The 23,662-nt window shown below is 52.5% G+C and overlaps 1 protein-coding gene and 1 long non-coding RNA gene across 5 annotated transcripts in view; one reads left to right on the top strand and one right to left on the bottom strand.

Moving 5' to 3' along the window:
* Positions 1–13,175: 13,175 nt before the first annotated feature.
* LOC137464663 (uncharacterized) lies at positions 13,176–21,605 on the bottom strand. Of its 2 annotated transcripts, XR_010994341.1 has the most exons (4): positions 19,549–21,605; positions 17,595–17,645; positions 13,668–13,711; positions 13,176–13,451 (listed from the first exon to the last, which is right to left on the bottom strand). It is a non-coding gene; the product is annotated as an uncharacterized lncRNA (long non-coding RNA). The 2 variants fall into 2 exon arrangements; XR_010994340.1 differs by having other exon boundaries at positions 13,176–13,711.
* A 768-nt stretch (positions 21,606–22,373) lies between these two features.
* CTIF (cap binding complex dependent translation initiation factor) overlaps positions 22,374–23,662 on the top strand; it is a 143,225-nt gene continuing 141,936 nt past the window's right edge. For 2 of the 3 annotated variants that reach the window (XM_068177087.1, XM_068177086.1), the window contains exon 1: positions 22,374–22,392. In XM_068177087.1, coding sequence (XP_068033188.1) covers positions 22,387–22,392 — 6 coding nt within the window. In that variant the 5' untranslated portion in view covers positions 22,374–22,386. Of the gene's footprint in view, positions 22,393–23,060; positions 23,267–23,662 lie in introns of those variants that run through there. The other variant, XM_068177088.1, reaches the window with a different exon arrangement.

The raw sequence follows: 23,662 nt of genomic DNA, 5'->3' as shown, positions 1-23,662 counted from the left end.
CTCCTGCCCTCTGCATTGGGAGACCCAGGCGGAGGAGTACACCTGCTCTGTGAAACCCACAGGCTTTCCTCCATCACCTGAAGAATTTAATTGTTATTAACATGCCGCATTAAGTTCTGGGAAGGGTTGCAGAAGCTTTCTGTGGATTTGTCCCCAAGTTAGATTGTACCTGAAACGACTGCATGGCCTTTGGAGCAGCAGATGTTCAGGATCAGTGCCTGCTCTAGTACTGCTCTGGGTTTCCAGTGCTGGCTGTAGGGCAAGGGCAGTGGCAGAGATGTTGTTCTGCAGTTAACCTTCCATTCCATTCCTGAACAGAGGTTTAAAAATCAATGTCACACCATGCAATCAGAGCAGGGTTGCATGGACTCTCTGAACTGAAGCATAGATTTAGTCTAGAAATCATCTAACAGTGTCTTGCAAAACTTCCAGGATTCCATGAGCTGGACTGGAACAGAAATGCCACAGGCAGTGCTGCCAACCCTGAGCATTCAAATACCATGAGTCAACCCCCCCATCCTCCATGACTCTTCCAAGTGTCTTTTCCTTTGAGGGTTTTTTTCAACATCGAGGTTAAACTTGGTTCCTATTTTCCAGGTCTCTCTGCTCCTTTTCTCCCCCGCCTTTTGGGGAGGCTAGAAACTTAACTGTTTTGGGAGCAAGGAGGTTGTTTCCATAATGAAGAGGAAATGCAATGCTCTAAGCCCCTGGAGCAGGGCCCTGAGTAACGTTGTTATGTGGCTTTATGATAAATTTGGGAGATTTGGCAGCGCTTCAGTCTGGCTCCTTGTTTAATTGCCTGCAGATCCTGCCTTGTCATTAACACAAGAGGTCAAGGTACTGGCAGGAGTTCTGTGATTTGTGGAGGCATACTTAGCTTATAAAAACACCTCTGTCTTTGCCTCCCAGCGAGCTTTCCTTGTTCATCCAGCTGTTACTGTTGTTCTTCCCCTCTCCTGCGCTCCTTCAGCAGACTCTTCCTTGCCTTTGTGAGGTGCCTTATGCAATGCCTGTACTCAAGCACACTTCTGGCCAGCCACGCACCCACTGCAGCAGCATCTGGGCATCTGAAATGCTCATTAAACTTGGTACATTTTATTAATTGTGGTCCAGGAAATGTCTTTTTCCTCTAAGGAAATTAAGCAGAGAGGACGGCAAGGGAGCAGAGCCCAAGGAGCATCCAGCAAGATCTTTAAATAAAGAAGGAGAATCTACCAGGATGCAGCAGCACACATGCAACAAGCAGCACACAAGTCTACTGAATGACAGATATTTAGGTTGAAAAAGGCCTTTAAAAGTGTTGAGTTCAACCATTCCCCCACTGCCAAGACCACCACTAAACCACATCCCTGAGTCCCACCTCTACACCTGTCTGGTCTTTCTCAGTTGTCCCTGAAAATCAGGGTTTGAGGAGGCTGAGAATTCCCTTACAACCAGGAGTTGCTCATTATAAATTGCCCTAAGCCCTGTATTACTCCTTTTGTCCACAAATACTTACTACCAGCTGACAGCACAACAAGAAGATGTTACACCAAAGGGACAGGACTCGGCTAAGCAGCATCCAGCATTATTCTTTTTTTATTACTAGATTGTTGAAGGGTTGATTTGCCTGGGCTTTGTAGAGTATCCTAGTACTTAAACGGAGGTGATAAAAAAATATGGAGGGAGTTGTTTTGTTTTTTTTTTTTTTTTTACGTGGGAAGATAGTGATAGGCAATTCGGAAAGGTTTTAAACTGGAGGATGTGATATTTAGATTAGCTATTAGGAGGAAATTCTTGTCTGTGAGGTTGGCGTGACGCTAGCACAGGTTTTCCAGAGCAGCTGTGGCTGTCCCTGGAAGTGTCCAAGGCCAAGTTGGATGGGGCTTGGAGCACCACCTGGGATAGTGGAAGGTGTCCCTGCCCATGGCAGGGGATGGAGTGGGATGAGCTTTAAGGTCCTTTAAGGTCCCTTCCAACCCCAGCCATTCAGTGCTTCTGTAAAGCCCCGGGTCCTGCTCTGCACTGAAAGCAGCCGCTGAGTTTCGCAGCCGCCTGCCACTCTGACATTTCCAGCCGCGCTGCAATCCCGGCTGTCACAGCTTGCCAGACCTGAAGGGGCTGCAGGGCCCAGGATGCAGGAACACGCTCCTGACAGGACAGCTTGTTGGGCTGCAGCAGCAGGAGAGCGCGGGCTGAGGCGGTTCGGTGCCGGGCTGAGGGATGGATGGATGGATGGATGGATGGATGGATGGATGGATGGATGGATGGATGGATGGATGGATGCTGTGCACAGTCTCTGGCACCCCTGTGTGGCCACCTGCACAACCACAGCCCAGGCAAACACCTCAGCCTTCCCCGGCAGCAGCTTCCTGAAAAACCCGGTAACAATCTCCAAGAGGTTTGGAGGGGATAGTAAATCCTGGCTGGTGAGGCAGCAAGTCCCTGTGAAGAATGGGAGCCCTGTTATCCTCTGTGGAGGGCCAGGAGTTCCTTATGGACCTGGACACCAGGAAGCAAGAGAATCACAGAACTACTGAATCCTAGGATGGTTTGGGTTGGAAGGAACCTTAAAGCCCATCCAGTCCCACCCCCTGCCAGGGCCAGGGACACCTTCCATTGTCCCAGGTTGCTCCAAGCCCTGTCCAGCCTGGCCTGGGACACTGCCAGGGATCCAGGGACAGCCACAGCTGCTCTGGGCACCCTGTGCCAGGGCCTGCCCATCCTCACAGGGAACAATTTCTCCCCAAAAAAGAAGAGCTAAGGAAGGGACCAGCCTTCAGGGTTTCAGTGTTCACCTAGCTGCTGTGTTCCTACAGCTGGGGCAGGGAGAAGGAAAATAAGGATTTTGTTACTTTGATTGACTGCCATCAGTGGAGATATAAACTGTATCTGCACAGAGAGCTTACAGTGGTGGCTGCAACTGGATTGAAATAGCAGAAAGCTGCTGTGTACAGCTGTGGATGGAATAGCAGTGGTGCTGTCAGCTGGGTTTAACCCTCTCGTCCATCCTCCCAAATTACTTCCTTGGTAAAATGGCTGAGAAACCAAAATTAAGGGAAAATACAGCTGCAGTGCTGCAAGCTGGCTGCCCACAGCTAGGTTAACACCAGAGAGCGCAGCCAGAGTGAGACCCCCGCTTTATACAAAATCAGGAGATCCCTGAGGCCTTCCAGTCCCTTTCCAGTCCTTCCCATCAGCAGATCCCAGCAGGCAAGCAGGACCCTGCTCCCACGGTGCCTGGCTTGGAGGCAGTATGTTCCAGCCCCATGCCTTGAGCAAGGGGGTCCTTCTTCCCCTCTCATTCATCTGGCCTCCACCTTATCCTGCTGTTTAACACAGTCCTCATGTTATATTTGCTCACCAGGCTACTTCCTATCTTAATTTCCATTCCTAGGGAACTCATGAAAGGTGGATTTTCCCCAACCCTAATTTCCTACCCCTCTTTGTGCCTCTTGAGGGAGGCAGAAAAGCACTTGGAGGGGTTGCAAAGGTGTCAGGGTTGGGAGCAGGACACTGATTTCTATCCTCTTGACAAGTGCTGACCAGAGCCAAGGGCAAGCCCTGAGAGCATTGGTCATGCTCAGGGACACATAAAGCATGTGACATGTCCAGCTGTGCCATGTGAAGGGCAGCCACACACAGGGAGGTGGTGGCAAGAGCAAGAAGAGCCTGGACAGACTCTTCTCCAAATGGTGGAGAGAGTAGATAAGAACCCCTGAGCACAGAGCAGGACCCAGGGCCTTGGCTCAGATGCATTTGGAGAAAAAGATAGCTCTGTGAGTTCAGTGTCACTCCACTGCCACCAAATGCCATCTCTGTGTGGCACCAGGGCCAGTGAGAGGGTGCTATGGCCACTATAACCACATTGAGAGGTTACTATAGCCATCAAGGGGCCATCTTGGCCATCAAGGGGGAACTGTGGCCATTGAGGGGGCATCTGGGCCAAGCAGAGCAGCCTGTGCACCAGCCACCCCATCAGCACCCATCAGACCCCCAGCTTCATCAGTCACAGGCACATGCAAGGTCCTCGTTTAAAATCCAAGGCTCTCTGGCTTTGGGATGCTGGGTGGGTGTCCAGGAATACAGAAGAGAGCCCTGGCACAGAGCAGGGCTGGGAGCCAGCTGCTCCAGCAGGGAGGCCAGCTCCACGCAGTCATAGCTCTGCAGTATTTCCTGTGTGTGGAGGAACTTCCTAGTGCCCCACCAGACCTTGGCTTTGCAGCAGAGTCCTGCACTTGAAAATTATTTGTCATTATTTGAAATAAGCTGCAGCCCCAATTACATCTCACAGCACTTTCCCCAGTGCAAATGGTGTTCAGGGAAGTGGAACAGGTTTTGAGCTATGCCCACAAAGTCTGAGAACAGAGAGGATACAATGACATATGGGTGTGGAGACAGGCTCTGGAGAGCAAAATACTCATTACTTCCAGGGGAAGAATAAGACAGGATGTAAAGGAGCAAGATAAAATAAATTTTAAAGTATCTTCTTGCAAAGATGCAGCTATGGAACTTGCTTCTGCAGTGTGTCTCTGCCTTTTCCACTCCAGCCCTGGCTTCAGAAGTTCCTGAGCTGGAGGAACTGGCCAAAGGAAAATTAACTGGGAGCTGCATCAAATGCACACTCATGGCTGCTGGAAGCTTGGTCACTTCTTCATGTGCAGTTCCTGGCATTTTCTGAAGCAGTCCCCATCCATAAAGGATTAGGAGGTGACACCTGTCCCCACGGTGAGGGGCAGAGCATGATGTCTCATCCTGAGCTCTGCAGCCCTTTGCAGCCAGGCTGGTACCTGGTCTGCAATGGGTCTGACCACAGTGAGCCCTGGAGGGATCTTACAGGGATGCCTTCACCCTCAGGGTGCTTTGGGCAGGAGAAACCACCCCTAAACTGCTACAGGAGCTCAGGACCCGGGATGAGTCCTGAAATCTCAGTGGTGAGCATCTCTGCAGTGATGAGAGCTGCCTCAGCATCTAGAATGTCCGGACACATCCAGCCTGCCATGTGCGGTAGCTGGGAGGGGAGCAGGTGCAGTGGGATTTTCTGGTGATCTCCATCATCATCAGTGAGTTTTGCCTGCTGGCCATTCCCTTTCCCAAACTTTTCCCCAAAAGTACTGCTACCTGTTAAAGCTCCAAGCAAGAAATCTTCAAGCCTTCCTCTGACACCTCTGCCAGGATGGTCTGACACTGAGGTGGCAAAGGGACCCACTCGCTTGTCACATTTCAGGTCACTGGGGGAAGGAGCATCCCCAGGGATGGCTGGGAACACACACACTGTGCTCCCAACCCCCACCATTCTCAAAATCTTTCCTACTCTCATCCCATTATCAACAACCTGGATGAGGGGATCGAGGGCACCCTCAGCCAGTTTGTAGGTGACACCAAGTTGGGTGGGAGCGTTGATGTGCTGGGGGGCAGGAAGGCTCTGCAGAAGGACCAGGACAGGCTGGATCCATGGGATGAGGCCAGTGGGATGAGGACCAACAAGGCCACATGCTGGGTCCTGCCCCTGGGTCACACCGATCCCATGGCATGCTCCAGGCTGGAGCAGAGAGGCTGGGAAGTTGGAAAAGGCCATAGGGTGCTGATGCCAGTGGACATGAGCCGAGGAGGCCCAGGTGTGCAAGAGGCCAATGGCCCCTGGGCTGTCCCAGCCAGGGTGTGACACAGCCCCAGGGCAGTGCCTGTCCCTGTGCTGGCACTGCTGAGGCACCTCCAGGTGTCCAGGGCAGGGAACGGAGCTGGGAAGGGGCTGGAGCCCCAGGAGAGGCTGAGGGAGCTGGAAAGGGGCTGAGCCTGGAGAAAAGGAGGCTCAGGGGGGACCTTGTGGCTCTGCACAGCTCCTGACAGGAGGGGACAGCCGGGGGGGTCGGGCTCTGCTCCCAGGGAACAGGGAGACAAGGGGGGGAAGTGGCCTCAAGTTGCACCAGGATAAGTTTAGATTGAATATTAGGGAAAATTTCTTCACTGGAAGGATTTTCAAGGCTTGGCACAGCTGCCCAGGGCTGTTATGGTGTCCCTTTCCTTGGAGGGATTTAAAAGCTGTGTGGATGTGGCACCTGGGGACATGGGACAGTGGTGGCCTTGATAGTGCTGGGGGAATGGTTGGACTCTCAGAAGGCTTTTCCAACCCAAATGATTCCATGATTCTATGATCTTCCCATGAGATATTCCCTAACACTGGGAGGTCCCATCCCCGTGGTGCTGTAGGGAAGGTTTGGGAGGTACCCTTGTGGGTTGATGGAAAAGGTCCCCCGTGTCATCTGGCTGGAACTGGGAGCTGTGGGTGTGCAGGCAGGGGCCGGGGGGTGCAGGAAGGGATTTGGGGTGCAGGCAGGGGTTTGTGATGGGGGGAAGTTTGGGTTTGGGGGGCAGGCAGGGATTCACGGTTGCAGGCAGAGGTTCAGGGGTGCAGGCAGGGGTTGGGGAGGTGGGCAGGTATTGAGGGGTAGGGCAGGTGTTTGGGGAGCAGGCGGGGGTTTGGGGGCCAGTCAGGGACTTGGGGCACAGTCAGGGATTCAGGGGGGCTCTCAGAGGTTATGGGGTGCAGGCAGGGCTTTGGGGGGCAGGAAGGAGTTTGGGGGGTAGGCAGCAGTTTGGGGGGCAGGCAGAGGTTTGAGGGGCAGGCAGGGGCCTGGGGGTGCAGGCAGGGGTTTGGGCAGCTGTTAGGGGTTTGGGGGTCAGGCGGGGGTTTGGGGGACATGTAGGGGTTTGGGGGCTGTTAGGGGTTTGGGAGGCAGGTGGGGGTTTGGGGGGCTGTCAGGGGTTTGGGGAGCTGTCAGGGTTTTGGGGGGTTTTAGGGGTTTGGGGGCAGGCGGGGGTTTGGGGGCTGTCAGGGGTTTGGAGGCAGAAGGGGGTTTGGGAGGCAGAAGGGGGTTTGGGGGGCTGTCAGGGCTTTGGGGAGCTGGCGGGGGTTTGGGGGGCTGTTAGGGTTTTGGGGGGCTGTCAGGGGTTTGGGGGCAGACAGGGGTTTGGGAGGCAGGCGGGAGTTTGGGCAGCTGTTAGGGGTTTGGGTGTTGCATCCTGGGTTGGGCTGTTAGGGGTTCAGAGGGCTGTTAGTGGTTTGGGGGCTGTCAGGGTTTTGGGGGGCTGTTAGGGGTTTGGGATGCGGGCAGGGGTTTGGGAGGCTGGCAGGGCATTGTAGGGCTGTCAAGGCTTTGGGGGGCTGTCAGGGGTTTGGGGGGCTGTCAGGGCTTTGGGGGGCTGTCAGGGGTTTGGGGGGCTGTTAGGGGTTTGGGGGGCTGGCAGCGGTTTGGGGGGCAGGAAGGGCTTTGGGGGACAGGCGGGGGTTTGGGGGGCTGTCAGGGGTTTGGGGGGCTGTCAGGGCTTTGGGGGACAGGCCGGGGTTTGGGGGGCGTTCTGGGCTTTGGTGGGCAGGCAGGGGTTTGGGGGACAGGCGGGGGTTTGGGGGGGCTGTCAGGGGTTTGGGGGACAGGCGGGGGTTTGGGGGGCTGTTAGGGCTTTGGGGGACAGGCGGGGGTTTGGGGGGCTGTCAGGGGTTTGGGGGGCTGTCAGGGCTTTGGGGGGCTGTCAGGGCTTTGGGGGACAGGCGGGGGTTTGGGGGGCTGTCAGGGCTTTGGGGGGCTGTCAGGGCTTTGGGGGGCTGTCAGGGCTTTGGGGGACAGGCCGGGGTTTGGGGGGCTGTCAGGGCTTTGGGGGGCTGTCAGGGCTTTGGGGGGCTGTCAGGGCTTTGGGGGACAGGCGGGGTTGCGCGATCGGGCGGAGGCGCTGCCCGAAGGCTCCGGCAGCCGCCACCAGAGGGAGCCACAGCGCCACCGCCCTGCGCGACCGGGAGGGGCGGGACAGGGAGGGGGAAACAGGGATGGGAATGTTGGGATGGGAATGTTGTGATGGGGATACAGGGAAGGGGATATTGCAATAGGCGAGCAGGGATGGGAATGTTGGGATGGGAATGTTGTGATGGGGATACAGGGAAGGGGATATTGCAATAGGCGAGCAGGGATGGGAATGTTGGGATGGGAATGTTGTGATGGGGATACAGGGAAGGGGGTATTGCAATAGGCGAGCAGGGATGGGAATATTGGGATGGGGATACAAGGATGGGAATATTGGGATGGGGATACAGGAACAGGGATACTGGAATGGGATTACTGTGATAGGGAAATAGGGATGGGAGTATTGGGATGGGGTAACAGGAATGGGAATATTGGGATGGGGATACAGGGACAGGGACACTGGGATGGGAGTACTGGGATGGGGAAACAGGGATGGAGATACTGAGATGGCTTTTTTGGAATGGGGGTACTGGGATAGGGGCAGAACAATGGAGGGACAGGGTACAGGGATGGGGAAACAGGATAGGGGGTATTGGAATGGGGATGCTGGGATGGGGGAACGGGGAAGGGGATACAAGGATGAGGAAATTGGCATGGGGGTATTACTATGGGGGAACTGGGATAGGAACTGCAGTGGGAGTACCGGGATGATGGTATTGGGATGAGGATACTGGGATAGAGGTACTGGGATGAAGGAACTGGGATGAGGGAGCTGGGATGGGAGTACTGGGATGGGGACACTGGAACAGTGGTATTGTGTTGGGGGGACCAATATGAGATGAGTACTAGGATGAAGGAGAACAAGGATGGAGGAAGGTGATGGGGTGCAAGCACACCAGGATGCAGGAGCACTGGGATGTGGTCTGGAATGGATAGTAGGATGGGAGTTCTGGGAGTTCTGGGATGGGGTGAGCACCAGGATGAAGGAGCACCAAGATCGGGGAAGGTATCCTGGAATAATGCACAGGGCTGCAGGAACACTGGGAGAGGGGGGGATTACAGAGCAGCAGGATGTGGAGCATCAGGATGGGGAGGCTGCTGGGATGCAGGAGAATGTGGCTGGGGGAGCACCAGGATGGAAAAGCACCAGGCACGAGCCCACTTGCACCACACCTGTCGCAAAGAGTGCAGATGGAATAGCTGGTGCAGGACACCGGGATGGGTTGTGCGGGGTGTGCTGTGGTGTCAGACACCCTGTGAGGACCATGTGGTGCCCAACTGCCTCTGCAAGGTACCACGGGCTCTGCTGAGAGGGCAGCAAACACCAAAGACACTGATTTAACAGTTCTTTCCTTGTCCCTCTTGTCATGTCTCTCCACTCATGAGGGAGGCAGTTCTCCTCCTCTGCCCACCCATGCACAAAGCACTTGCCACAGCTGGACTGGGTTTGCCCAGGAGAGCCTGGAGGATGAAGGTTGTCCGGGATGAGCTATTTGTAGGGGGTATGCTGAGAGTAAAGTCTAATTTTTAGGGAGCAATCATCTGTTTTGGCCCCTCCCTGGGATAACAGCACCACAGGCCCTAGGGGAGCCAGTGGTTTGCTTCCAGCTCTGTTATTTAATAGGTGATGGGTAAAATCCTCCCTTGGAGCTGTTGAGCCAATGTTAGAGCAGGAGCTCACAGAATGGTTTGGGCTGGAAAAGAGCTTCAAAGATCACCTGATTCAACACCCTGCCATGGTAGGGACACCTTCCACTAGCCCAGGTTACTCCAAGCCCCATCCAACCTGGCCTTGGACAGTTCCTGGGATGCAGGGGCAGCCACAGCTGCTCTGGGCACCCTGTGCCAGGGCCTGCCCACCCTCCCAGCCAGCAATTCCTGGTTCCCAATATCCCATCTGTGCCTGCCCTCTGGCAGTGGCAGCCACTGCCTGTGTGCTGTCCCTGCATGCCTTGTCCCCAGTCCCTCTGCAGCTCTCCTGGAGCCCCTTGAGGCCCTGGCAGGGGCTCTGAGCTCCCCCTGGAGCCTTCTCTTGTGCAGCTGCACAGCCCCAGCTGTGCCAGGCTGGCTCCAGAGCAGAGGGGCTCCAGCCTTGAGGCTGAGTGGTTTGAGTCTGAGATCTGCCTGTTCTGAATTCCCGAAGGACATACTAACTCAAGATCATTCAAAGACCCTTCAGTTCAATGCTGTAGTTAATGGCAACCACTTCTGATGGCATTGGTTTGCTTGCAGGTTTTTTTTTTTCTCTTCTATCTAAATTGTGCATCCAATGTGATCTCACAGATACACCAATTCTATATTTAATGGCATTTTTCATCCCATCTTCTCATGGACAGAGTCATGGAGAAAGAGGATTTTTCACTTAAAACAAAATATGCTTTTTGCCACTCTATTCCCTACCCAGTTTTAACCACCTGAACACTGAACCTTGTTTATTTCCTATTTTTCCCATTCCTGTTTGTCTATCCACCTAACTCATAGACAGGGTAAATAAACTTTAAATCATGGGCTTTGGGCTTGATGTGACTGTAAAGCATTTGGAACAAACAGTGGAATAGTGCAATTTTGCTAACACAGCCAGGGGGTCTGGGCTTTTGGGATGTGAAAGGATTCAGCTGACTAGGAGTATCTCAAATCCTAAAGCTTGATGGGATCAAAGGGGCAGGGAGATCCCTGTCAGGCAAACAACAGAGGAGGTTCACCCCAACCACATCCCAGGTCTCTGTAGGGAGAGACAGGCTCCTTCCTGCCAAGGCAGAAGTTTGCCCCTTTCCTTGTGCTCCAAGTAGAGGCTGGACATCTCCCAAGGAGGGTTCCTGCCCCACCCAAAGCCGTGTTGTGCAGGCTGGAGTTGGGATGTACAGCAGAGACCTCTTCCCTCCGTCCTTTCAGGAAGAGGTGGGGAAAAACTATGAGGGCTGCAATAGGTGAGGCTGGGGAGGGAGAGTGAACCTTGGTGTGGCTTTCCAGTGTTTTCCTTGGTTTGTGCTGGGCCCAGACACCTGGTTTGGGCTTGTACAGTTTGGTTTTGGCTTAGAAACTGAGGTATTTTAGAGATCTCTCTAAGGTGCCCCCCTCCAGTGGATGTCCTGGAGGTGCTGTATCATCCGTGTGACCAGGCAGAGGCCTTAGGGTGTCTCTGATGGCACAAAGCATCTGTGTTTGGGCAGTTAAGCAGAGCCCTTTCTATTTGTGATGCTGGTCCCATTTTGGGTACAAACCAGCATCCCCAGGACTCACATTTGAACAGCAAATGCCATTCTGCAGCACAGGAATGTTTGGGTTTGTGCTTAACCAAAGAGCAAGTCAGTAAAGGGGCATTCCACCAGACTTAACTCTGACTAGGAGGAAAAGGTTTAAACACAAGACAGACCCTAAAAACCTCTTTTTTTTTTTTTTTTAGATTTGGCTTTTAAAATTTGTTTGTTGGTGTTTTTTTTGTTTTTTTTTTTTTTTAATTTTAACAAAATGAGATTTCTCCCCCAGCTCTCCCCAATCCATAGGAAAAATACCCTGATGTCCATTCTGCATGATGTAACTGCTGCCAGACAGAAGATGGGATGGGAATAATGGCAGCAACATCGGTAATGGAAAAGTGCTCCAGGCAGGAATATGGTACTGGAATATGGCAGGAATATGGTTACTGCATGGCTGGAGATGCTGAGGGTTATGGTCTCTAAGACTCGGAGAATCCCAGAATGGTTTGGGTTGGAAGGGACCCTAAAGTCCCCCCCTTGCTTCACCCCCTGCCAAGGACAGGGACACCTTCCACTAGACCAGGTTTTTCCAGGCCCCATCCAGTCTGGCCTTGCAGAGAACATGGCCCAATGGTCTAAGAAAAATTAATAAATTGTGTGTTTCAGCAGCATTCATGGAGAAATGTGGCTCCAGGTTAGCTTTCTGAACACCCAGGTGAACACACAGCGAATTTTGTTTCTGCTGGGTGTCCTCGGGCCAGGCGTTGAACGGGAATAACCTCTGTGAGCAAACACATCCAAGGCTGGAAGAAGTGGGGGGAACAAGACCTGCTCCTCTGAGTGCTTATCCAGGACCTGACTCAGGTGTCTCTGAGGCTTGGCTGCTGCCAGCAAAGACTCAGATGTGGGAAAAGGGCTAGAAGAGGAGGCTGCTGGTCTATCAGGGTCACTGTACTGAGAACCTATTCTCAGCGAGATCACAAGAATTCCTATAATTTATTCTCTGTGTGACAAATTATGGCACAAATCCCGTAGAAAGTCAAGAAGATATCAGCTGCTACAACTGATGGCTCAGAGGCAGAAATGCAGCTCTGTTTGACTATGCTTTATGTAAACTTTGCTGCCACGTTTCACCTGCCGTGAACTGCAGCAGGAGCCCAGGGCGGTTTCCAAGGGTGATGCCTGCTTTGTTCAGAGCCGGAGCTGCCCTTGGATGGGGCGTAGGATGTGGTGCTGCTGGGGCAGGAGAGGCAGCCAGTTCCCTTCTCTTGTCCCAAAGAGGTGGTAGTGTTAAGAGGAGGGAAGGGGATGGGGCAGGATGGAGCTGTGGGTCTCAAGGACGTGTGCTTGACACGGAGTTTGTGAGTCCAGCAGGAGCAGGGAGGAGCTCCTCAGTCTGGTGCTTGCTGGAGGTGCTGCTCTCCCAGAGACAGAAAGAACTTCTGCTGCTCTGAGGATTTTAATATTCCCATTTTTATGGGGAGTAACACCAGAGAATCAGAGAGTCTCAGAATGATCTGGGTTGGAAGGGACCTTAAAGCTCACCTCATTCCACCCCCTGACATGGGACACCTTCCACTAGCCCAGACTGCTCCAAGCCCTGTCCATCCTGGCCATGGACACTTCCAGGGATCCAGGGACAGCCACAGCTTCTCTGGGCAACCTGTGCCAGGGCCTCCCCATCCTCACAGCCAGGAATTCCTTCCTGTATGTTTTCCCTTATATTATGTGGATCCTTCCTATATTTCTTCCTAGTATATTCCTGTACATTATATGGATGTGGTGCTCCAGTACCTCTGCCATGCCCTTTGACCCCACAGGAATCAGGCAGCAAAAGGCAAAAAGACACAGAGAAACTACAATTTAATGCTGAAAACGGTAAACAGAAACCTCATTATATATTTTGGAAGTATCTTAGCTGCTTGTGGCCATTATATGTGTTACCTGGTCTTTGGGCTTGCCAGCACTGTGAGGGGTCACAGAATTCCAGTCTGCAGAGACCCCAAGGATCACATGGTCCAAACTTTTTTGGCGAAAGAAACGTTCATTCATACAAACCCACATCTACCAAAATCCAAAACTCTTCTCCATCTAGACAGAATCCCTGGAAGTGTCCAAGGCTAGATTAGACAGGGCTTGGAGCAACCTGGTCTAGTGAAAGGTGTCCCTGCCCATGGCAGGGGTTTGGACTAGAGGACCTTTAAGGTCCTTTCTTAACCCTAGCCATTGTGGGATTCTGTATCTTTTTTTTAATAGATTTTATTTTTTTTTTTCATTTTTCATGTGTGTTTTCTCCCCAGTCCCTTCAGTGGGACTGTGCCCTGGCAGGGTGGTCACAGCCCTGCCACAGCCAGGGGTGCCACAAGGTTTGGCGCTTCCCTTTGCACCTGAGCACACCCAGATAATTTATCCAGGATTTCCGAGGCGATGTTTGCAGGTGGATCTTTCCCAAGGTGAGCAGGAACAGGCTTGCTGAGCCAAGGCCAGGAGGGATGGTGTCCTCTGATGTCTTCTCTCCCACAGCCCACAGAGCCCCACCCTGTAATCCCCAAACAATGCCCACCAATTCAGTAAAGCCCCAGCACACTGTTTTAGAAGCCTCTATTAAATGCACCCAAAAAAGGAGAAACAACTTGATTAAAGACTCGAGATGATGAGGAATCCACCACAGCCCCAGGTCCCACACCCTTAATTTCCTTTGCTCTTAAATGCTTGCAACTAAATTTGTCCATCTTTCATGTCCTGCCACGCATACCTGTATTTCTTGATAATTTCTTGTTCAATTTAAATTGCTTTGTACTGGAGAGAGCAAATAGAAGATATATTCAGTGCTTTTGTAGCAAAGTTCATTCCTTTCTGAAATCAAATCCCTCTTAGGAGAACACACCTTGCCTGGGAGAGGGGACCAGACTTTTTTGTTTTTTAAAATTGTAGAAAATAATTTCCCATCACCACACATTGAAAATGTCATGGATTTTCTCTGCTCCAGGACCTGGATGGATGATGGAATGAAGAGCAACTACTATTGCTCTAACTGTCTGCACTTCAGCCCCTGTGAACAAAGCCCAGCTGGAGAACATGGGATTATTATAGAGAAATTAAACATTATCCGCTGGAAACTATATTATCTGGAATCCAAAAGCAGGCCTTTCATGAAATGCAGTTTCTCTCTGCGGAGTGCACTTAATTGTGCTGCTAGTACTTTTTAATTAGTATAATTTGGAAATTGAGTTAAATTAGACATTTTATTTCAGCAGCAGAAGAAGGGGCACTGGAATATCTGCTGACTGAAGGTCTGTGCCTGTTCACTCTTGGTCTAGCTCCAAAGACCTGCTAATAATTATTCATAGGAGCCAAGCTAAGCAGAGATGAACTCAGCACCTTCCCAGGTTTTACTGTCACTTCTGAAACAAGGGAAATTTCCTCACTCAGTGCAGGAAGGAAACCATCTCCCTGTGTCCTGTCCCTGAGGAAAACAGTCAAGTCCTGCTACACAGGAAAGCCAGGGTGGTGTGGAGTCAGCCCTGCCTGGGGGTCCTTAGCTGGGGTAGAGCACAGTCATACTATGGTGACAGTTTAGAAAAGCAAGATTATTTTACAGAGAAAGCTCTGGGGAAAAAAGCCTGCTTCCTTTTTTTTTTTTTTTTTTTTTTTTTTTTTTTTTTTTTTTTAAATCGCATTTGAAGGATTCTTTAGGGAAAATAATGGAAAATTGGAGAGCCATTAGCCAATTTGGGTGAAGTGCTGGAGACAAACATTTTAGTGGGGCCTGTTGCAACAGGATGAGGGGTAAAGGTTTTAAACTAAAATAGGATGGATTTAGATTAGATATAAAGAAGTCTTTTACTATGAGGGTGGTGAGGCCCTGGCACAGGTGGCCCAGAGAGGTGGCAGACGTCCCATTTCTAGAAACCTTCAAGGCCAGGCTCCCCCAGCCCCAGTGCCCTGAGCTCTACACTCCAGCTCCTGGGGGTGAAAATTGTCAGTCAGAGCGAGGTGAAAAGACTTCTCATTATTTCTGTCATTTCTGGTGTCGCACACTGAGTATTTTGGGGCAAACAAATAGAAGGTTTTTTTCAAGCAAAGTCTGTGCTAGTGGGGATAACTTGTGTTGGGCAGGGCAGCTGGTACCTTCACGTTGTTGGTTATTTGGGCAGCTGCAAATTTCCATCTGATGTGTTCCTGCTACTCTGTGTGCAGATATGAGGGTATCAGCGTGTCTCTATTTTGTCCCTCATGGTTAATATAAACCTGCCCTGCACTGATTCCCAGAGGCCAGGGCATGATAAAATACCTGCCATGTGCCAGTCGTGCCTGTGGTTTGATATTGTTATCTCTTTTTTTCTCCTATCAAAAGCAAGAGCGTGTCAAAGCCTTTTTTTTTCTTAACAGCTTTTTCAGCAAGCAGGGAATGAAAACATTTCCCTTTCCTCCCCGGTCTGGGAAGGCAGTGGGGTCAAAACTGGAGTGCCAGCCCTTGGCAGCTGCTGAGGAAGGGAGGGCAAGACTGCAGCAGGGTGCATTTTTACCAAAACCACGTGATAAAGAAGCAAAGCCCGTGTGAAGATAAGCTCACTTATTTTATTGGCAGACAAAGGATAAGTCCTGGGCTCTTGTCATCGCTCAGCCTGAGCTTCTGGCATGTGGAAACCACAAGTTTATGTGGTTAAGGACTATCATTTCACAGCGTGGAGATGCCCAGTGGGGAAAAGAGGATGAGAGACTCAGATGCTCTGAGGCATCACATCTTGCTGGTGAAAGGAGGAGTGTGAGTCCTTCTCCTTGGAGGATCAGAGTCTGAGCAACCCTGATGGCTTCTCTCTCACACATGATATATACACTATGGTTAGCTGACAAAAATGCACATTTTCCAAGCTCCCCCATGGCTGATAGGTGCTGGAGTGCTGTTTGCTGCCAATCCTCCTTCCTTTTTGGTGGCTCTGCTGGTAGGGGGAGAGAGGATGTGGCCAGAAAGGGAGGATCTCCACATCAGCAGGTGAGTCAGGGACAGGAAAGGCATCATTAGAAGGTGCATGAGAGATAACAGAGGGTACAGGCAGGTGACTGCAGAGGATGTGGGCTCCCAGGAGCAGGAGAAGCTGGAATCTGGGCTGCTGCCATCAGCAGGTGTGTGGTGAAGGCCTCCTTGATGGGCTCTTCCCCACCAGGCTCTGGATTAACCCAAGACCAGGCAAGGAAGCTGCCACAGCCCTGAAGCAGACGAGGCACAAGGCTGTAGTGTTGCAGTCTGAGACACTTCTCATTTTCCCAGGGAAGATTCTCTCCTGGGACATGTCCTAAAGACCAGGAGCAGATGTTCAAAGGGTCCTTGCTGACCCAGGGCTGCTGTTATCTCTACAAAAACAGTGTTGGTTTACACCTGGTGAAAGCTGACTCACAGGGTGCTTTACCAGCCGGGTAAGCAGAGCAGTACCCACTTCAGAGCAGGAAAGCTGAAGCTGAGAATGGAATCTTCCATCACCAGTAGCCCAGGTCATCCAGGCCCAAGGCCGCTGAGCCATCCTGCCTTTGTCCCCTCTCCAGCCAAGGGTTGGGCTACCAGCCCCATGGCAGTGCCAGCCCTCAGATGGTGCAGCCATCCCAGCGCTCCGTGGTGCCCAGCCTGCTCTCCTCAGCCTTGCTCATGATGAAAAACGTACCCAGGACCAGAATGCTTGCCCAAAGCTCGGCTTTCTTGCTACTACATCATTTCAGGAAGACTTCTGAGACTACGGTTTGCTTAAAAGTCAATAAATCTGCCTGTACACTGTATGATACTGAGCGATGGAATGGCCAAGGTAGAGACCCACAGAAAAATTGAGTGGTTTGGGTTGGAAATGACCTGTAAAGCTCATCCAGTGCCACCCCCTGCCACAGGCAGGGACACCTTCCGCTAGCCCAGGTTTCTCCAAGCCCCATCCAACCTGGTCTGGAGCACCTCCGGGGATGGGGCAGCTACAGCTGCTCTGGGCACCCTGGGCCAGGGCCTGCCCACCCTCATTGTAAAAAACTTAATTATATATAATCTAAATCCACATGATTTTGGTTTAAACCTTCACCCCTTTTCCTGTCACTACAGGCCTTACTAAAAAGTTTGCCCTTGCCTTCCTTCTAAGCCCCCTTTATTGAAAGATTGCAATAATTTCTCCCTGGAAAATCACATTAGAAAAATATTTTGCTGTTGTCCTCCATCCAGTGTTCTGGATTTTACACATCCCTCACCCAGTGAAATTCCCCTGCTTCTTCTCCCACCCCAACTATTAGCAATTCCTTTCCACTGCACCCCTCTAAGCAGCAGCACAATCATTTGATACAATTAATATCCAAAGTAAGGGATTATGAAAAAAAAAAAAAAATCCCATTTGCAGCCAGAGGAAGAGATTTCTGGGTTACTGTAATATTTCCTGGCCAGCCATGCCTCAGCAAAACACTCTTGTCAATGTTTAATTCAAACTCCAGCAAAACTGGAGTTATTAATGTCCCTGTCAGATGTTTTCTGTCATCCAGCGGAGGTGTCTGACAGGATCCATCTTGCCTGGTGTGGAAGGATATCCTTCATCACCACCCCAAGTCCCTGCACTGCCTCTGCCAGCTCTCAGTTCAGCCTCCTCAGCAGCTTGACCTTTGTAAATCCTCGGGGCTAGAATCATGGTGATCCTTTAAATTGGTAATTTGTTCTTACCTGGATAATCATACTTCGTATTTCTAAGGCCGCTTTAATTCAAAGATGTAGCTGTGAATTAAATCAGTGGAGGAAAGTAATTAATTATGTCCAGGTAGTCTCATTATTCAACAGAATTATGTGAAATATGGGAAATTAAGGCTATTATTTTAAGCTACATGTGAGGTCAAGGAGAAAATCCAGCTGTTCTGAGCTGCAGCTTCTCACCTGTAGTATGGAAAGCAGCATCAGAGCAGGATTCCAACTTTTCTGGAGTAAATCAGTGCTCACAAACCCCGATCTCCAGGAACCCGGGCCGTTCCCATTTCAGACCTCCTCCAAATACCAGTGAATTTAGCCTTGACTTGCAAACAGCCTTGGCACCCAGGGCTGTGCTGGATAAAAATGCCCTTCTAAAAATAACTGGGAAGTGGGGGAAGGAGCCTGTCCCCACACTCAGCATATCAACACTGGCTTCCCCTCCCACCAGAGCCAAGCATTGCTTCACCCATGGGTACCCTGCTCTGAAATAGAAAAATGTATTTTTTATATATATATATATAGATAGATATATATATATAGTTTGGTTGGTTGGTTTAGGTTTTTTCAGGGTTTTGTTGGTTTATTTGTTTGTTGGTTTTGTTGTTTGGTGGTTTTTTTTGTTTTTGTTTTTTTTTTTTTTTTGTACAGGAGTACTGACATGTTAGTGCTGTCTCTTTTGTCATGAACACACTGTCTGGCCATATTCACACCCCACCACCTCTGCTCCTCTCTAGTTTTTCAGCCGGGCTGCCTCACCCCATGAGGTTTGGATGGAGCAGGGACTGCTGGAACTCCACATCCGATGCCCCTGGACTGCAGGCACAGACAGACATCTCCCTTGGGAAGGGAGACAGATGCTTGGGAAGGAGGGCAGAGCCGCTCACTCAGTCTCTGTCGGGATGGGAATAAAGACCTTGTCTGTCTCCAGCCTTTTCCTCCTACAGTGAGTCTATTATTTGTGTTTTTAAAGGACGTCTATTTGCTTTCAATTCAACTGCTGCCTGACCAAAATAAGGATCAGTCTAATTCTGGCAGGAAGATTGTCGGCCAACTATTTTAAGTGTTTATTTTCCTGCAGAAGTCTCTGAGGGAGCATCTGAGCACTTAATGGCCACGGACACTTCTTAGAAACCCACTGAGGTCATCACTGTGCCTCCATCCTGGCAGACACCTCCATCATCCCACCTGTGCTGGAAGGACTTGGGGAAGAAAAAAGGAATTATCATCTTTAGTTTAATTTTTTAGTACCTGACCCTGTCTGTAAGTAAAAATGAGAATTCCACAGAGGGGATGTATGATTTGAGCAGAACGCAGTACATTGAATTTTGCCTTCAGCTACTCTCTCTGAGGCCAAGATTTGCTCCGAGCTAGAGAAGTAGCACCAAGCTACCAGCACAACCCAGCTACAAGCAAGGTACTTTGTAAATATTCTGTATTTCCCCTTGGAATCAGCAGATTCCCACCATTGCTAAGGCATTTTAGAGGCTATTACCAGGGCAAGACTAGAGTTTGGCACAGCCTTTTTTGGGTTGCAGCTTGTGTTCTCAAAAATCTTTGTGTCCCCAGCTGCTCTTTCCGCCTCTCGCTATTTTCCTGGGACAAAAGTCTTGAGGCTGGAGTGCTTCCCACTGGCAGAGACTCAACAGCTTCCACTGAATTAGGTAGGAGAGGGCTTAGGAAGAGCTCCTAAGATCTTCCCAGAGATGCTCAGTGCTTCCCTGGGAGCAGCCCTGGGAGGATGCTGAGGCCGGATATGTGTCCCAGCATCTTGTGAACTACATGCTCAGAAGCATAAGAAGCCAGACAGCCTGCCTGAATTCCCTCTGCTAAGGCAATGCAGGGACTCCCTGGCACCTCACTACCTCCCTAAATACATGCTTTTAATAAAGAGCCAATTTAATTTCCCAAACACTGAGTCATCTCGTGTTATTACCTGGCATATGGTACCCAGAACAGCAGCCACAGCATCTTTTCCTTGAAAGAAGGATGTTTCTGTTCCCTCCTCCATCCCCAGCTTTTACAACTCCTCTCCTTTCTTTTTCCTTTTAAGCAGAAATCCTCTCCTTTCCCAACTTCCCTTCTTTCTAAAATGGGATGGGATTAAGCCAGAAGCAGGGATGAAAGGAGGAGGTTGGGCTGTGCAGCTCAGAGGGGCTGAGGGGAGACGGGTTGCTCCCACATGGGGACGGGCTCGGCAGCTCCACTTTGCTCTTTGGACCTGGAGCTGCGCCAGCTCCTGGAGAGAAGTCCTCAGTCACCGGAAAGCTGCCCTTTCTTCCTGCTGGGACACGTGGATAATGAACGCCATGAGCAGCGTGGCCAGGGAGCTTCAAACCCACGCTAGGGTGGCAGCGCTGCGGTGAGGCGACAGACACGGCACCTGCTCCGGAGTCTGGCACCCACCCCTCTGTGGGTTCACCTTTAGTCACCCTGCTGCCATCCTGCTGCCACCCTGCTGTCACCTGTCCACATCCCCCCACACCCCCTAGGAAAACAAACCCAGCTCCCTCTCACACTCCCACAGACACTGTGCTCTGCAGGATGGGTCATTTCCCAAAAATCTCAGGCTGGAAGTCGTGTGTCCTGATCCGGCATCCATCTGAGTTCCTGACCCAGAGTCCCCAGTCCTGCCACCTTTCAGCTTCCAGCAAGGATTCAGGCGAGTGCTTGGTGGCATTTTGTGACATTTTGTGATGGCTCTAAGCCAAGGATGCCTTGAGCATATTGGGGCAGGGATGGGGTGCACAAAGGGGTCCTAGCATGTGGGGCCAGGACGTGCTGTGGGATGCAAGGAGAGGGCCCAGCATGTGGAGCCAGGACGTGCTGTTCCCATCCAGGAGCTGGATTTACACATGCCAGCATGTTCACATGTTAATATTATGGGCTGGTGTTCTCCACAGAGAGCGAGTTGCTCTAAATAACTATCTGAGATGAATTGTTTTCAGGTTATAAAGCTGACACTGGAATTCCAAAAAAATACCGTTAACACAAGAGTAGATCACACCTTTTTTCTCCCCCAACCTGCTTGCATACTGCAGGAGCATCCCTGTGAAATCCTGTTTCTGGGAGCCCTTGGTTTAGGGGCTTGAGGGCTGGAGGGGATGCAGGGAGGCTGCATGAGGAGATAAGCTGGGAAAAAAGGAGGTGGGCAGAGCCGTTTTCTGCCCTGGTGAGCTCTGCAGCTCAGCCGTCACTGGAGAGATGCTATTGGCACTGTGATTAATAATTAAACCATAGTATGATCATAGATAAAAATATGAATATCTAGGCAGTCCCCCTTTGCTTAAAATACAACAAAATAAAAAAGAATCTGGAGCTAAATTAACAATGTGCTCTCCCAATTACAGCCACCCTCTGGTGAATATCAGGTTGTCATGACAACCTGCCCAGCAAACGATAAGGCCCAAAATAAAGCACAGCAGGGAGAGAGATCTTTGGAATCCGATTTTGCTGTCAAAGTAGAATTAAGGTTTCTTCAGAGGCCAGCAATTCTGGTGAATTTATGGCTGCAGTCCGTCTGTTGGTGTTCATTAACGTGATCCATTTATCTGGATGAGTGTGACGGTAGAACCAGACAGGGAGCAACAAAGAATCCATGGTTAGAAATAAAGTTAACCTCTTGAATACAACCCAAACCACAAGAAAAGGGGGATGATTGTTGGGTGGGTGTTTTTGAGAGCCTGGTGTGGTAAGCAGAAAGTGGTTTAAATTGCTTGTAGGAACATTTCTGGGTGGCTTTGAGCACCAGAGCTGAAGGGATCCAGCGGGCTAGAGAGATGTTTAAAAGGTGCTTAAATTCCAGTTTTTACATTTCTTGTCTCAGGATTTTGTGTGTTTATATAGAAACACTTGGTTTATCTGCCATTTACAGGGACCTTGGCAAGCTAGAGAACTGGGCCCATGCAAACCTTTCGAAATTCAACATGGCCAAACGCAAGGTCCTACATCTGGGTTATAGAAATCCCAGGCACGAACACAGATTGGCTAGAGAATGGAATGAGATCAGCCCTGGGAGAAGGGAGAAGGTGCTCTGGGTGAGAGCTGGACCTGCCCCAGACTGAACCCCCTGCCCTGGGCTGATCGCCCAGCGTGGGCAGCAGGGCAGGGGGGATTCTGCCCCTCTGGCCCTGGGCTCAGCTGAGACCCCACCTGCAGAGCTGCCCCAGCCCTGGCTCCAACAGCACAAGGACGTGGAGCTGCTGGAGCCAGCCCAGAGGAGGCCACGGAGCTGCTGCCAGGGCTGGAGCCCCTCTGCTCTGGAGCCAGCCTGGCACAGCTGGGGCTGTGCAGCTGCACAAGAGAAGGCTCCAGGGAGAGCTCAGAGCCCCTGCCAGGGCCTCAAGGGGCTCCAGGAGAGCTGCAGAGGGACTGGGGACAAGGCATGCAGGGACAGCACACAGGCAGTGGCTGCCACTGCCAGAGGGCAGGCACAGATGGGATATTGGGAACCAGGAATTGCTGGCTGGGAGGGTGGGCAGGCCCTGGCACAGGGTGCCCAGAGCAGCTGGGGCTGCCCCTGGATCCCTGGCAGTGTCCAAGGCCAGGTTGGACAGGGCTTGGAGCAACCTGTAACGGTGGAAGGTGCTCCTGCCCATGACAGGGGGTGGGACTGGATGATCTTAAGGTCCTTCCCACCCAAAGCGTTCCGTGATTCTGTGAAACACTTGCAGTGTTCTCTTCAGCCCGGTTTAACTCTCCTCCTCCTTCACGCCCAGCTGGATGCTGCTCTGTCCTGAGGAGAAGATTGCAGCTCTGAACTGAATCCCGATGGATGCAGGTGAAAACATGCGAGTCCGAGTTTGCCCCTGGCCTGTGTTGAGTGGGTTAATACCACCCCAAAGGCTGCTCTGCGCCCGAGTGGTCTCTCACCTGCCCTGAAGGGTTGGGGACTCGGTGGCTGGGGGTCCCAGGGTTTGGGCATCTGGGGGTTCCCTGCCAGATCCCCAGCGTGCAGGACCCGGGGGTCCCTGGTCACGTCCCGGGACTGTGGGATCCGGAGGTCCCTGTCAGGCCCCCTGAGGGGTGGATGCGGGGGATCGCTGTGAGGGCGCGGGGTGCGGCACCAGCGGGTCCGTAGCAGATCCCCGCGGGGTGCAGGGTTCGGGGTGTCCCTGTCACAATCCCGACTCCCGGATCGGGGGAGTGCCTGTCGGATCCCCGGCGTGCGGGACTCCCGGATGCCTGTCACTTCGCGGGATTGCGGGCTCCGGGCGGTCCCGGTCAGACCCCGGGTTGCGGGATCGGGGAGTCTCCCTCGGAGCCCCGGCGGTGCGAGGGGGGAAGGTCCCTGTCAGAACCCGGGGGTGGGAAGGTCCGGGGGGTCCCTGCCAGATCCGGGGGTTGCGGGCTCCGGGAGGTTCCTGTCAGAGGCCCGGGGGTGCGGCACTCGGGGTGTCCCTGTCAGATCGCCGCCGTGCGGCCCCCAGGCCGCAGCCCCGGACTACATCTCCCGTCAGGGCCGGCGCGGGCCGCGGGCGGAGCGCGGCGCGTCACTGCCCGCCGCCCCGGCCCGTCCCTCTGCCGAGCCGGAGCCGGAGCCGGAGCCGGAGCGTCCTCCCGGGCGGCGCCCCCGGAGCCCCCCGCACCCCCCGCGCCCCTCGCCGCGCCCATGACCCCCTCAGCGGGGCACTGACCGCGCCCGGCCCCGCACGGTAAGCGCGGCCCGGGGGAGACGTGACACAGCACCGGCCGGGGGGGAGCGAAGGGGGGCAGCGGGGGGAGCGCATCCCGGCTTTTGTCTCCCTTGGAAAGACGCGAGCCCCGCGGGGGGGTGGGGGTCGTGCCGCGGACGGAGCCGGTTTCTGGGCGCGTCTCGGTGCTGGCGGTGTCGCGGCGGCCTCGCCCCGGGGGTGTCCCCCCGGCTCGGTGACAGCCCGTGCGTGCCCGTGGGGCCCCACCGGGATGCGGCGCTCCCCGCGGAGAGCGGCCGGGGCTGGCTTCGGCTGTGCTCCCGGCCTCTGGAAGCTTCCCGACCGCTCCGCTCCGTTTGGCCGGAGAAGGGCAGGGCTGCCCCCCAGCCCCGCCCCGGGCGAGCCCCCCGTGGGCAG

The sequence above is a fragment of the Anomalospiza imberbis genome, chromosome Z (genome assembly GCF_031753505.1).
Source record: "Anomalospiza imberbis isolate Cuckoo-Finch-1a 21T00152 chromosome Z, ASM3175350v1, whole genome shotgun sequence".
In the NCBI taxonomy this organism is placed as follows: Eukaryota; Metazoa; Chordata; class Aves; order Passeriformes; family Viduidae; genus Anomalospiza; species Anomalospiza imberbis.
This window is presented reverse-complemented; position numbering and strand designations above follow the sequence as displayed.